The sequence below is a fragment of the Cavia porcellus genome, unplaced genomic scaffold (assembly GCF_034190915.1).
Source record: "Cavia porcellus strain 051 isolate PalLab524CR breed Dunkin Hartley unplaced genomic scaffold, mCavPor4.1 scaffold_32, whole genome shotgun sequence".
NCBI lineage: Eukaryota > Metazoa > Chordata > Mammalia > Rodentia > Caviidae > Cavia > Cavia porcellus.
This window is the reverse complement of record NW_026947515.1, coordinates 4257888-4274082: the sequence shown is the minus strand read 5'-3', so window position 1 is coordinate 4274082 and position 16195 is coordinate 4257888. Positions and strand designations below refer to the sequence as shown.

General features: G+C 40.4%; 1 protein-coding gene across 1 annotated transcript; it reads right to left on the bottom strand.

The window, feature by feature from the left end:
- Nucleotides 1–8096: 8096 nt before the first annotated feature.
- On the bottom strand, nucleotides 8097–12400 carry LOC134474475 (zinc finger protein 431-like). The gene is made up of 3 exons (XM_063242645.1): nucleotides 12388–12400; nucleotides 12129–12189; nucleotides 8097–10613 (listed from the first exon to the last, which is right to left on the bottom strand). Exons 1-3 carry the CDS (start codon nucleotides 12398–12400, stop codon nucleotides 8957–8959), a joined length of 1731 nt encoding a protein of 576 aa, XP_063098715.1. The 3' UTR covers nucleotides 8097–8956.
- Between the last annotated feature and the right edge of the window lie 3795 nt (nucleotides 12401–16195).

The window sequence follows — 16195 nt, the reverse complement described above, 5'->3', positions numbered from 1 at the left end:
TGTGTCATAGGCTTGGGGCAAGGCATCAGTGACAGTGAGTGGTGAGTTCGAAGTCCAGGCCTTGCTCTATCCAATGGACTGCATGTGACAATGGCAATGTGAGGTAACCCGAAGATGATGGTCTTAGTAGGGATGATATCAAATTACAGGCAGGTGTGGATGGGGACAGTGGGCAGGTGAAGAGAACCCCATGTGACCCTCTAGTGCCTCACCCCCAAGCATGATAGAATCTCCACAGTAAAGGACCATGTGTGTTATTCCATTCCCAATGGACATTTCAGAACCAGTGCCCAGAGAGGGACAATGCCAGGCCCAAGGCACAGGACATGGGCAGAGTGAAGAGGATGGGGGAGAAGTCCAAAAGAGAAAAACCTCCTAGCACAGGACCCATCCCACTCCCAAATGCATCAGAAAAGCAGCCCTCAAGCTCCTGGAACCTGAGCCTAAACATATGGGACTGATTTCAAGCAGCATCCCAAGGGATACACACACATGCACACATACACACACACACACACACACACACACACACACACACACATGAACACACAGTGATGCCATGGGCACCCACTGGGTAGCTCAGAGGAAAAGGGATCTGATTCATTCAATCTACATGCCTCAAATTCTCACCTTATTCCTGGGCTGAGCTAGGCTGGCACCAACACAGAACAGGACAATATGTCACTGGCCACCCAGAAGCTGGAAGGCTGAAGGAGAGGGATAAAGCACTGCAGATTGTCGTGGAAGAGAAGACCCAGAGCTATATCCCAATAAAGCAAGGGCACACAGAGGTCAAGGTCACTACATGGGGGCATCTGAACAGCCTAACTGAGATGGAACTGATGCCTGAACCTGAGACATGCAGGCCCTAATGCTGTACAGAGTTGAGTCTGTGTGGCAAAAGATAGAGGACCAACCATTTAGAGATTCAAAGTCAACTTTTTTAGTCAAGAAAGAGATGAGAAGCGAGAACAGAAGGCCCGGTGACGGACAGTGGTGGGGGCAGAACCTCACATCTGCTATAGTGCATCAGTGACCACTGATGATTGCATTGCTGCAAACTTAGGTACGACAGGTAAACTTCAGTTCTCTCAGGTTCTATGGGTCAGGCATTCAGGAGGTGCTGCTGGGGGATCCACCATAGTTTCTCCTGACCAGGTTGCAGGCTCAGTGGAAACACTGCTGTGACAGAATCTGTTCTCAGGCTCTCTCTCTCTCTTGCTAAGAGGCAGGAACTCAGTTAGGATGGAGGTCTGATGACTTCTCAGTCTGTTAACATTTTTCTCTGCAAAAAGTCAGATTCTCCTCAGGGAAAATGCAGAGATAATCAGAGATTTAGAGAGGAAGACAGAATGAAACAGAGAGGAAGGAAGAACAGAGGAGAGAGAGAGCAGGAGGTTGGTCACAGTCATTTTATGTGTGAACCTTGATAGTCACATCCCATTACATCTGCCATGTTGTGTTATTAAGAACAAGTAAGGAATTGGGGAGAGAGCTCAAGATACAGCACTTGCCTAACATGCCTGAGGACCTGGGCTCAATTTCAGCCTGGCTAATGCAAACCAGTACAAAATTCACTACGTGTGACCCACACTCAAGGAATGAGCTACTCAGGAGGTGGCCATCAGAAGGTGAGCTGTCAGCAGTTGAGCACCCTTGCCATGGGTGTGGTGACTCACACAGGTGTGAATGTAGGCATAGTGCTGGTAGATTTGAGGGTGCATCTACATCCATAGTGCTTGCTTAGCCTGTGTGAAGTCCTGACTTGAGGCCACAACACCAATACATAGAAGAAATTGAGATGCTTAGGGGACATAATGATGGCTGATCTGAAGAACTTCTGCCCCCTCATTATGCCACCAGGGAAACATGTATAGGAGGAGAGTGTAATTTCCACCACCATACAGCAGGAACCAGGCTTGTGTGCACTGTGTTCACCTCCCTTCAACCCCTTCATGGAATTCACCTCTAATTCTGTGTACTGTGTACACATGACACCAGCCCATAAGGTTTAAAAGTGTCACCTCTCACTTCAGATGATGTCCCTAGGAAGCAGATGCCATAGTTCAGGGGGACACACTGGAAAGGAACTGAGAGGCATTGTGTCTTGTCTAAGTTGTCAAGGGAAGTGTGAAGGAGGAGTTAGGTCTGCCCAGACCAGGGATCCTGGCTTTATTGTGGTTTTTCCTTTCCTGTGGGAAAGCTTTGCCTCTTGCCAAGGATCCATCACTTGGGTGGAGCTGTTGTCTTCACTCTGAAGGACACTGGGCAGTCATTCCATGTGTTTCCATGGTATCCAGAGCAAGAATCTCTGGGTGATGCCAGATGACCCAGTTCCACACAGACATCATGGAGGAAGCTGGTGAGGGCCTTAAATCATCAATGTACCAGGCATTGACCATGATGCAATGACCAGAGCAGAAGCAAACACTGGTCTCTTGTGCTTCCATGTTATGAAGGCCACAAATTCACCCTGCAGAGCTGACCAGGTACTACCCACATTACGGTGAGTGTCCCTAATTCTTGGCCTCTGTACACATGGACATAAAATAGGGGAATGGGAGACTCACAAAGGTACACAGAATGGGGTGATGCATCAGTATATGAACTGAAGGTGGAGGGAAGGCAGGCAGGAAGCACTCCCACTATCCACTCAGTTTTCAGATAGTTATAGAGCAGCACCCTGTTGAGCACCCATGATAAGAGTAACACTGCAGACTCCACTCTCTTTCTCACAGAGGCAATATGCCACAAGGGTGGAAAAGGGAGTTGCATTTCAGGCTTCCTGCAGAGTGGAGGACAGGTGGTCACAGCACTGTCCAGGGAACTTTGTGAGCAAGTGAGGGCTGATTATGTTTAGCACACAGGATATGCTGGGAAGGCCGTTGGGGAGGGAGGCCAGACCTGTAGTGCTGCTTACACCTGTCCTCCTCGGGATCAGAGTTTCCCTTCTTGGCACCTGGCAGGTGCTGCCGAGGAAGGTGGGACAGCCCGCCAACCTAATCTGAGTTGGCGCAAGCCTAGCTCACTGAAAATGAGAACTACAGTGAGAAGGAATTTGCCTGGGTCTGTTGGTTTCTGAGGAGGACATGGGGCACTTTACAGGGAGAAAGACAGACTTGGGACCTCCGGCAACACAGAGGCATGCAGAAGTGAGTGGGGTGAGGCAAAATAGGAAGCTTTCCTGGGGTGCATTTGTACACAAAGCTGTCCCTGACAGGCCCTGGGAGGCTTTGGGGCTTGCAAGGAACAAGGACAGTTGGGGATTCTTCTAAGGCAGGGCTGGTACTGGACGGAGCTCAAGGTCTACTTACAGATCTTGTGCCAGCCTCACCTGCAAAGACCTCACCAGCTCTGGGATCAACCTGAAAATCAAGGTCAGAAACCCGGTCTGGTGGAATTCCAAGGCAGGTCTGTCACTGGCTCCATGGCAGGTGTCCTGAGCTCCACTTAGGGCTCAAGTCCTGCAAAGCACCCGCCCTTCACTTTCCCTTCCCTTTACCTCTTCTATTTCTCTCAGTTTTCATTTCTACTCTTAAATCTATAGTTCTTTGAAACATTAAATTCTAAGATAATTTAATTTTAAGTTAAGATTTCATTAGTTTCCACATGTTCAATTGAGTCACATGTAAGCACATTGTCAACTGGTACAATCTTCACATCTGTCTAGTTCCAGGTTTCTGCTCACTGTTAGACCCAGCCATACCCCTGGTCTCTCCTGCTAGTCCCCACCCACCGCTGACCTTTCTCTCACTGTGATTTACTACCCTGGGTTTTCCATATCAGTGCATCAGATTCTGTTTGGCCAAACAATCCTGGAGGAGGCTGGATGCTATTGCTGTTTGATAGAAGAGAAAACCACAGATAGACAAAATCTGCAGGGAAAATGTAGAGACCATTGTGTATGTACTCATCTTTTCATGTTGGAAAATGTTATCCATGATTTCAGTGATACAAAGGGAGCTACAAAGGGCTGATTCATTGGATTTGAAAAACAACAATAATGCAAAAGTCACAACAGGAAACCTTTCTTTACAACCTTAGTCAGATAGATGGTTTTTATTACAAGTATTAAAGAGGTCTCATGAGTCCATTTTGTGAGGGAAATGACAAATTTTTCTAACTCAAAGTAAATTACCAGACATGGCCAACAAGCACACAAAACACTGAGACTCCTAAGCCTGATTCATGCAGGCACACATCTTCGAAATGTGCTGTTTCCCCATCCAGTGACATATTTTAAGGCAGGTGCTGAACAACAATGGGAAGGACATGGGGGGCAGAGCACAGCCCTATCTTGCATCTCCCATCAGAGCTCTAAACAGCCTTCCCTGGGACTAAGAATAGAGTTTTCTCCACAGAATGCTGCACAAATTTTCAAGAGTTTGATTCACAGTACTCTTTGAAGCAGGAAGGAACTGGGACCCTCCCTAGCCTCTGCGTAGAGTGTGCACAGGAGAGTTGTCTGGATGATGCTGTTCACTGCAGCTGGGGGAACCTTGCCCTGGCCCCAGGGCAACAGATCTGCAGGGCTAACGATGACCAACTCATGCCAAAACAAGGTTTTCCCTGGGCCAACCAGCGCACTGGGCATCTCCACTGCAATCCAGTGACTCCCGAAGCCAGTAACAGCACTGGGAAAGGGCATTTGAAAACCTGGGTGGCCAGTCAGGTGAGGGGCAGCACTGCCTGACACAGCTGTGCTAAGTATGTCCCTCTGGAGCTAAACCTCCAGCGGATCCCACTCATTGCCTTCATCAGGTCTGGCAGCAAGGATGTCACACAGAAGCACAGCAACACACTTGGTTTACTCAAACTAAATCGTTTAGCTTCCCTTCAAGAAATGACTGAAAATGCACCAGTCTGGAAAAATCAAGGCTGGGAGCATTGCTCTGCGTTTTGTATAAATAAAGTGATCCTTTACAAGACATTGTGGTAATGCCCGTGGGTGGGTCTGCTATGGCAGAGATGTGGACTCTCATGAATACAGGTTTTGTTCCTGGAATAGAAAAATTGCAAATAAATGATGCATGTGCATGACTTTCTGTTTGTATTGCACTGAAGGAAAGGGGATGGAAGCAGCAACCTAGATGTACTGAGTTGCCTCAGTAAACCCAGGGCACAATCCACCACACGATTCCATCACCCAATTGTGAAAGCTCAGCAACTTGGTTCCTGCTTGCTGCTGCTGTTGGTTGACAATTTTGAGGTGTTTCTTTCTGTGCCAGCTTGAGAGGAAATGAAATTATCTGATATAAATGCAGGAAACTCATTTTGTCTGTGCCAGACTCAGCTGCTCCAGAAGCCCATATTTTTGAGGTAAAAAGATATGAGTCTGAGTGTTGGAAGGCGCAGTAACATCCCCAAGTTCACTTTCTGCTTTGCTTCACTCATTCTACTAAGCTGCAGAATGGATTCTGACTGTTCAAACACATAGGGTGTGAATTGCAGTAGAAGTCTGTAAAAACTTCAGTTAACTAGGGTGTAAAAAGACAAGAAATGTTTTTTGGCAAAATACACCTCTAAATATGTATTTGAAGCATCAAAGAAACCAAGAAGACAAAGATGAAGAGGAAGAAGAAGGAAGAGGAGGAGGAGGAGGAGAAGAAGAAGAAGAAGAAAGAAAGAAAAGAAAGAAAGTAATGCCAATGTGTGGTGTTTTGTCTCCAATGCCTCTGCCTCATTTAGAAAGAAAAGGATCAAAATTTGCAGAAATGGAAGGGTCACTGTGGAAAATGGACTTTGCCCCAAGGCACTGATGGTGTGTCTGGCCCACTATGAATGTCCAATCCATGGCAGAGCCTGGACCCTGTTGGAGGCTGAGGCCAGGACCCATGGGTTGAGGCCCCTGGGGCTGAGGTGGCAGAGTATTTTCTGCATCCTCATGGCTCTGCCTTATTGGGCCTGCAGGGCTGCAGCATGGATGCGGTGGTGGAAAAGGGTGTAAGGCAGGAGGTGCTGGCTCCTCTGCATGCTGCACACTCCCTGCTTGGCCTGAGCACAGGAAGATTCAAGTGCTCCTTGCTGGAAAAAGAGACTCTGAAAAAGAGGTCTTGTTCTGTACTGTTTTGATCCATTCTATTATAGGCAACTCTTTTTAAAAATAGCAAGAGGAACAATGGTAACCATTTTTGATCATCTGATAATCTATTTTTGCATCATGTCCTATGCCCACCCTTCTGTTCTAACTGACTCTGTTTTATTTAGTCATGTTAGGATTTATTCTCTTCAAAAAAACGTAATAAGAACTGTGGGAGTAAAAAAACTCAAAAAGTGTAATTGTTATTGTAAAAAACAGGAAAGGAAGGTGGTCTAAGGGATATAACTGCATGCTTGAGTGTGTAGGATGGAAAACCGTATTACTGAGCTTTTGTTGGATCATTGAACAGAACTTTCTGCAATCTCACTGTATGAATGTCCACTTTATATATTCAATGTGTGTGAAGATGGGAACTATTTGGAAGAAAACTAGAGACAGTAACATAGACAGTGAACATCTACAGTGGACTTGCTTGTTTTGTCATGTTCTTACCCTCTTTAATTTTATAATTTGACAACTGCTTCTAAGATGACAAGATGTAACCTATTAATTAGTGATTTCTTATTGAATTTTTTCTGGAAATTCTGTATTACTTGTACCCTTTTACTGCTTTGTTTTTTATTTCCTATCTTTGTTCTCTTTAATTAAAAATAATCAAACCTGGAATGGATATCTTTTATTTATTTATTTATTTATTTATTTATTTGGCACTGGAGACCAAACTCATGACCTCACACTTGCCAGGCAGGTGCTTAAGCCACTGAGCTAAATCCCACAGCCCACCAATGGATATCTTTTACATCTTGTCATCTTTACAGTAGTTGCCTCTTCTCTTGAACTTGATACTAGCAAGCATACCAAAGGTGAATAAAATCAGTCAAGGCCAAATAACATTCAAACAAACCAGCTTCAAAGATCAGTCATAGAAGACAATGTAAGTAATATAGGGTTTCAGTTTTAGTTAATAGAAAATTAAGGATAGTTACCATGGTATAACCTGCTATTTTTGGGTTATCTCTCTGTGCCCTCAAATCTAATGTGTGTAGACAGACCAGAACAAGATATAACCAAACAAAATAGAGCAACAAGACTACTGTATATTTTAAATCCTGATACACTTTTATCAATGTCCTCTGCCTTCTTTTTTTAGAAAATTCCTCACCTTTCTCCTTCTCAGGATACTATTATTCACTGTTCAGTGATATTAGTCTAGTCTCTTATGTTAAATTTCAGCATACATAAAGATAATGACAGCTACTATGAAGAGAATAAGAGACATTATGGTAGTCATTACCGATTTCCCCAAAATCAGTCTTGAAGACCGAAAAAGCCTGCATCACCCTGTAACTATTTGATTAGTTCTATAATGTTTGGTATATATTCAATGTGTGTGAAGATGAGAACAACTATTTGGAAGAAAACTAGAGACAGTAACATAGACAGTGAACATCTACAGTGGGCTTGCTTTGAAATCTGTTTGCTTAACTTGTTTCCTTATGAACTGTTCTGTTCGGTTTTGTCATGTTTAATCTTACCCTCTTTAAGAAAAAAAAAGTATGCAGGACAGATAAGCATACTAGTAACTTTTTGTTGGATCATTGAGGTGAACTGTTGACAGTGTCATTATTTGAATATCACTTTGTATGCTTTAATTTTGTTACTTGAACAACTATTTCTAAGATGACAATATTTAACTAATCAACTAGTGATTTCTTATGGTTTATTTTTCTGAAATTCTGTATTATTTCTACACGTTTTCTTTTTTCTCTTTAAATAAACAACATTACAATTCACCAAAAAATATAAAATTTAAGTTTTACAGAAAAATATTAAGTACATAGACACTATCCATACTTGAAAGTGAAAAGCCCATTTCAGTTTAGCATGTTTAATTAAAGATTCCATGTTGAAACACAAAGACACTTTAAAAAATCTAGAGAGGTACAAGTGATTAACTGAGAACCATACAACATGTGCACCTAAGGAGAGCTCCACCTCAGGTTTGTCATTTCTGGAATATTTGTGAAGATATATTGACATATAATTTCTGTATTGATTATTTCTTCAGGTCTCCCTGTGATTTTTAAAGTAAATTTAGATCTAAACTGTCTGAACAGTGACACTTTTTCTATGTATTTAACAAGAAACATGGATTGCTGTATTTCTCACATGGTTAATCCACATAGGATCTCTGCCCAGTGAGCTCTTTCAGATATGTAACAATGATCAAGTATGCTGAGAGTATTCTCATAACACATAAGATTTATCTCTTGGGTGAGTTTTTTCATGTATTTCACTTATAATCTGGCTGCTGAAAGTGTCTCCACTTGCTTACATAGCCAGTGGTTTTTCCCAGTGTGAATTCTTTCATGTGTTTTACAGTGACTGTATGTGGTAAAAGCTTTGCCACATTGTTATATAAATAGGGTTTCTCACCAATGTGAAGTCATGGATGTATTTTACAATATCCATGTTTGGTGAAAGCTTTCCCACATTCTTCATGTACACATGGTTTCTCAACAGTCTAAATTTTATAATGTATTGCACGATGAGCATTTCTGCTGAAACCTACCCCACATTCCTTACATATATAAGTTTTCTGCCCAGTGTGAAGATTTTCTTACATTATGCAATATATACGTGTGCTCAAACCATTCTCATGATTCTTATATACACTGGTTTTATCTTGAGTGTGAACTTTCATGTTGCTTACAATGTCCATGTTGGGTAAAAACTTTCCCACATTGCTTACATACATATGGTTTCTCTCCAGTGTGAATTCTTTCATGTTGCTTACAATGTCCAGAGTTGGTAAAACCTTTCCCATATTGCTTACATACATAGGGTTTCTCTCCATTGTGAATTCTTTCATGTTTCTTACAATCTCACTACATTTTAAAAGCTTTCCCACATTATTTACATACATAAGAGTTTGTCTCCAGTGTGAATTCTTTCATGTTTCTTACAATCTCCCGATGTGCTAAAAGCTTTCCCACATTGCTTACATACATAGGGTTTCTCTCCAGTGTGAATTCTTTCATGTTTCTTACAATCTCCCCATGTGCTAAAAGCTTTCCCACATTGCTTACATACATAGGGTTTCTCTCCAGTGTGAATTCTTTCATGAACCTTAAAATATGCACGTGTTTTAAAAGCTTTCCCACATTGCTTACACACATATGGTTTCTCTCCTGTGTGAATTCTTTCGTGTTCGTTACAATTTGCATGAGTGGTAAAAGCTTTCCCACATTGCTTACATACATATGGTTTCTCTCCAGTGTGAATTCTTTCATGTCTCTTACAACCTTCCTGTCTGTTAAAAGCTTTCCCACATTGCTTACATACATAGGGTTTCTCTCCAGTGTGAATTCTTTCATGTTTCTTACAATATCCCTGTGTTTTAAAAGCTTTCCCACATTGCTTACATACATATGGTTTCTTTCCAGTGTGAATTCTTTCATGAACCTTAAAATATGCACGTGTTTTAAAAGCTTTCCCACATTGCTTACACACATATGGTTTCTCTCCTGTGTGAATTCTTTCGTGTTCGTTACACTTTGCATTAGTGGTAAAAGCTTTCCCACATTGCTTACATACATATGGTTTCTCTCCAGTGTGAATTCTTTCATGTCTCTTACAACCTTCCTGTCTGTTAAAAGCTTTCCCACATTGCTTACATACATATGGTTTCTCTCCAGTGTGAATTCTTTCATGTTTCTTACAATCTCCCTGTGTTTTAAAAGCTTTCCCACATTGCTTACATACATATGGTTTCTCTCCAGTGTGAATTCTTTCATGTATCTTACAATCTCCCTGTGTTTTAAAAGCTTTCCCACATTGCTTACATACATATGGTTTCTCTCCAGTGTGAATTCTTTCATGTATCTTACAAACTCCTTGTGTTTTAAAATCTTTCCCACATTGCTTACATACATAGGGTTTCTCTCCAGTGTGAAATCTTTCATGTTTCTTACAATATCCGTGTCGGGTAAAAGCTTTCCCACATTGCTTACATACATAAGGTTTCTCTCCAGTGTGAATTCTTTCATGTTCCTTACAATGTCCTACTTGGGTGAAACCTTTTCCACATTGCTTACACACATAGGGTTTCTCTCCAGTGTGAACATTTTCATGTATTTGAAAATGAATTTTCCTGCTAAAAGCTTTCCCACATTTCTTACATATATGCGATTTCTGCCCAGTGTGAATTTTTTCATGGATTACACAATAAGTACATGTGCTGAAAGCTTTCTCACAGTGCTTACATTCATAATGTTTTTCTCCAGAGTGAAGTCTTTCATGTACTTGACAATATGTATGTGCTGTAAAAGCTTTCCCACACTGATCACATATGTAGGGTCTCTTTCCTCTGTGAATTCTTTCATGTTTCTTACAAATTCCATGTGTGGTAAAACCTTTCCTGCATTGCTTGCATACATAGGGTTTCCCTCCACTGCAATATTTTTCATGAATCTGAACATTGTCATGTGTTTCTGTTTCTTTCACATTCACATTACCTTCTTCAGTACCAAGGAAGGCTTCTTTACACTGATTCCAAGATGTATGTCCATAGGATTTCCCTAGCTTTCTGTAAAGAAACAAATCACATATAAGATTTATAACCATATTACTAAGTTTTTGCAATCTCGCTGTTTGAATCCCCACTTCATATGTTTCACTTTTGTATTTCATAACTATTTCCATGAGCAGCATATGTAATCATCATCTTGCGATTTCTCACTGTTTATTTTCACTTTGAAAGTAGCATTATTTCTACTTATTTTGTTTTGTTTAAACTTTCCTTATATAAATTTAAAAAAGAAAAATTCACAGTGAAATGGGTCTCTGTTTAATGACTGCATTAATGTCAAGTTCTGTTTTTAATGCCTGCTAAGAAAGTCTGACTATGAAGCAACAGAATGGCCTTGTAAGATATGTTGAAAACAACCATTCCCAAAAGACTGGCACACATTTAGAAATCTTAAAAGTTGGTACTTTGAAATGCAGAATCTTTAGCTTCACTTTGGGCATGGGCACATATGTGTATCACATATGGATTATTCTGATATGTTTCCCCATTCCAATCTCCCTTCTGTCCTTAACCTGTAGTTCCCTTTTCCATATGTTCAGTCTTACTTTTATCTATAAACTGTCTTTCATTTCATTCCACAATTTATATTTTGGTGTCTCATCTAAAAGAAACCCTGTGACCTTTTAGGTTTTATAGCTGAGCTATTTCACTGAATTGATGGGTGAAAGACCCATCTATTTCTTATGGCAAATGACATTATATTATTTATTTTTTGACATTATATAACACATTTTTTTCTTTTCTGGGCTGGGAATTAACAACACGTATTAGCATAAAATCTGTAGCTTTTTAAAAATCTATTTTAAGAGATTCTCACTGATCATTAAGCTGTGAAGTTTGAACTTGAATTTGCCATTCTGCAAAATCCGATTCCTAGTGTGTTGGGTTTACAGAAATGCATAATCACAGAGAGTCTATTAACATTTTCCTTCTCCACAAATCCAGTGATAGATAGCTTAGCCTCAAGGCCTGATCTGTTATAACTTGATCTGCTTTGTATATGAGTAAGTATGTATCAGTATTTTATGCAGATTTGAGATTTTAAAAATATCCAGGACAAGTACGAGGGGATCAATTTCTAGAGACAACTGCATATTGATATTCAAAATGAGTGCACTAACATTCCACCAGCCTACTAAGAATATTAATCAGAATGGCTGATTCTCTAGAGAATGGCTGGGAAACATGAACACTCAGTTTTATTTCAAATTCTATTGCAAACTTAGCAATTGTTAGATAATGAATGTGTTATATTCACATGTAGTCATGGGTAGAAAAACTGAAGGCAGAATGTAATAACTCAAAATGTATTCTTTTCATACTCATCTATATGCAATGTCATACATTTTCATGATTTAATTCCCTCATATATACACCAGCTTATACATCTTCGGAGAATATTACTGACACTAAATTGAATGGTGCCTCATTTCTTTGGCGGTCATTTTTCTGCTGATTCACTAATTACTCATTCCTATACTTGTGTGTATGAATTACCTTAAGTAACTCCAGTAAATTTTGCCTTCTTTTTCAGCTTCCTGGATATCCTCGAGTCCACCTGTATTGTAGACATAGAAATACCAGGACTCTTAAAGTAATACATACAAATTAATAGGTTTTGTTTAGATTTATGATATAATCTGTCCAGGTGTGAGATATTTTTTAAAATGTTTTCATATTCTTTTTCATGAAACAGCACTAATGAGCAACAAACAATATTCTGACAGCATGAGTGACAAAAAGATTGCATCCTTACCTATCATAGTCATGTTCCTAAAGGTTTCACCCATCACATCTCTGTAGAGCTTCTTTTGGGATGGACTCAGCAAAGTCCACTCCTCATTGCTGAAGTTCACAGCCACATCCTCAAAGGTCACCACCTCCTAAAGGATCATAAATATATTTCTCAATGGAAGGTTGAGACCCCAGGTTTGGGATATCTTAAATTCTCTCCTAGAAATCTGAATCAAAAGCAAAGTGTGGTGGTGCATATCTATAATCCCAGCACTCAAAAGGCTGAGACAGGATGGCATCAATGAGGTCAGGGCAATTCTAGGCTCCATAGGGTGTTCAAATCCATCTGATATACATACAGAAAGCTTGTCTCAATAAAACAAAACTAAACTAAACAACTAAAACCAAACAAAACAGCTGAATGAAGACTGATTTCTTCAAATTTTAATCCATGTCTTGGTCAGTAATTTTGTGTATATACACATTTTTGAAGACAGCAAATTTGATGCTAGATTGCAACTCTCTGCAAATGTAACAGCCAAATAGGAACACTGATTCTTGTGCTGAATCATGGCAAGATTCCTCGTGCACTGTCTCTAAAGCAGAGCTCACAGTAACAAGCCTACAGGACCAGCAACCACAAAGCACAGAGGCAGATAAATATCCCACCAATTGACTGGAAAGCCAAGCAAGCACCTTCCCTCCCAGGTCAGCGGTGGTGGTTTGGCAAATTGAAGCCCTTCCAAGGGGAAAACAAGCAGAAGCTCCTGAGATCCATCCCATGCTGGAATTTAGGACACTGGGAAGCCAGTCAAGCACCACTTCTCCCTGGTAAGCAGTGGCAGTCTGTCAGACTGCAGCCCTTCCAGGGGGAGAACCAACAGCAGCTCCTGAGATCCATGCTATGTTGGAACTTAGGATGCTGTGAAACGAAACAACCAGCCTGTCTCCCTACTAAGCAATAGTGAACCTACTGATGCACCACCTAGAATCAAACATCCCACTTCCCTACCCCTCTTCTTCTGTCACCCCCCATTAGCAAATTGGAACCAGAAATCTAAGTGCCTCCTGGGAAATAAACCATAGCAAATAAGGGGGACTTCCTTCTACTATCTCTTTGAAGGAAAATGGTTTTATTATTGTTTCACTCTATTCTGATTAATAGTATTGCTCTATTCAATATTTTGTTTTGATAAGTTCTATAATGTTCTGTATTTCATCTCATTTTGATATATGTGATTAAGGAACAACTATTACAAAGATAACAAAATATACTGTGATACCTATTACTGTTATCCCAGTAACCCGTTGTGAAGTTGTGTACCAACTTCACTGTATGACCTTAGTTGACCTTATGCTGCCTTGTTCTGTTGTATTTTACCAATTGCAAAATTAAATTAAAAATCTAATCAATCACTTTGATAGACTACAGATGATGTCTCTTCAAATCTCATTTAGGCCAATGAGTACTTTGTTCTTAATATACTTAAGCAGCATTTTGAAACATTAATTTGGATTCATAGAACAAAACATAAATAACATCAAATATGGTATATAAATAATAACTCAAGTGTTAGGGAAAAACAGCTGTATTTTAAAAATATGTATATAAAATGAAACCAGGCCCAAGCTGTAAATTATACCACACTGTCACCAAGTGATCACTTTCAATTCAAATATAAGAAATCTATCTTGGGATGCTGGTGAAGGATTTCTTCCTTGAATTTGGGGCTATCCTAAGTTACAGAGCTATCTAAAATAGACAAACCCTGATTGAGACACCGAACAGACAAAGTGAAACTTAAAAAGAGACTGCATAAGACACCTTTGGTTTGTTTTTAAAAAATTATAGCCATACAATACAGAAAAATTCCAACAATATACAACACTTTCTGAGAAACAATGTAGATCTCTTCCATACTACACAGAAAACACTTTCCTAGTTGGGTATTGAGCTCAGTGGCATGAAGGACTGCCTGGAAAGCGTAGGTCATTCATTTGATCCTTGGTACAAAAAAATTGAAAATTTCACCTTCATGACACTGGGGCATAATTAGAGATAATCAAATTAGATCTCAAGTATGGAATACAAAAATCATGTGTTGACAGGGATGTGGAATACTGATTGTTGCCAGAGCTGGTGTTGATCACCTCAATGAAGCAATCAGAACCCAACTTTACTTCATACTTACTCTTAAAACTACCTGACTTTCAGTGAAGACGCTCTCTGTTGTATGTCCTGCTATTTGCTGCCTGCATCCTGTCAGTCACTTCCACATCTTTTCCACACTCCTCTGATCCATCCAAACAGAAAACACTTCATGCCTAACTATTGATATCATTGCAAAATTTCTATTTGGGGCTTCTCATTTACACCAGTTTGGTATGTTCATTGTAGAGAATTTCCATATTTAAACTGTCTATTAACACCCAAGCTACTAAACCAGCTCTTAATTCAGAGATGACACCTCTATTCCTTTCCATTCAGAAGGATATCACATGTATATGTCCATGCAAATGCCTAAATTTTGGCATTTTCCGATGAGAATTTAACAGGTAGCCCTTTCTGGAATTTCTCCTTCACAAATTTTTACCCTCTCCTTGATAACACTTTCATATTTGCTTCATTTTTCTCAGACTTCAAAACTCTATGGCTGTTTTCACAAACCTAGTCTGTGAGTATGGGTGACACCTAAATAACTAAGTATGTTCAGAAATTATTTTGAAATGTTCAAGAATACACAGGAGTTCACCAATTGTTTGGGAAGCCTTTCTCCACTGAGGCACACTACTACATATCTCTGAATTCTCAGGACCTTTGTCACTACCTGTCATGAGGATAGAAATAGGAGAACATACTATAAATTTAGGAGATCACTATAAATACAAAAAAGCCCAAGTTTAAGTTGAGCCATTGTGGCTATGAGGCCCTGCATTACATACATTAATAAACTCTGGACATTCCAGATCAGCTGCTCTGAGGAAAGAGAGCATAGACCTAGCTCATTACTGCTCTACAAGCTACAAAAGCATCATAGTCAGGGTCTTCCCAAGCTCCTCCCAGTGCCTAAGATGGTGGACTTACCAGGCTAGCAGTGAATTTCAAAGATGATACTTGTGTCTGCTGCTATCATAGTGAAGCCAGGGTTCTGGTGACCCCAAATTACCCTTGCCAACGGCAAGAGTCAAAAGGGATAGTGAATGACCCATGGCCAAAGCTGGAGGACCTCAGGAGCTGAAGATAACTAAATACCTGAGGCTACCAACACCGGAACTACTCCTAAACACTTGGAACTGGTTTCGCCCAATCCATCCTATTTCTGGGCTACTATCCACAACCTCACTATTCCATGGATCCAGGATCTCTCAGGTTCTTTGCTAATCAGGCCACAGGACATCAAAAGTATTAAATGAGATCCAGCAAGCATTTTGCTACCAGTGTTGTACTCAGAACAGGTAAATCATGCTGAGACACCAGAACAGACAGAAGTCACAGCCAGCAATGGCCCACCTCATTGGACAGTTCATATAGCCTGCCCCTTCATCACTGATTGACTCCTGCTCTATTGACCTCCTTCTGAGTCAAGAATAAACAGAGAAAGGAACCACTCCCTGCAAGAGAGGATCCCAAAAGATAGACTGTAGTGCAGAGACTTCTGGAGCTGCCATTCTTCTACAGTGGTGAACTCAGCTCGACAGAGGAGTGTTTGTATTGAAGAGCTTTACCTCAGACTTTTAACTTTTAAATCCATTTTATTTCAAGGAAAAAAGAACACATCAACTAAAATTAAATTTCAAAACATATCAATCAGGGGGCAACAATGGTATAT

What these genes read in the sequence shown, in the direction of transcription:
- LOC134474475 (XM_063242645.1), bottom strand. An exon ending in ATTTACTGGAGTTACTTAAG is followed by an intron (nt 10,614 to 12,128) that starts GTAATTCATACA and finishes GCTAGGGAAATC; the next exon opens with CTATGGACATACATCTTGGA.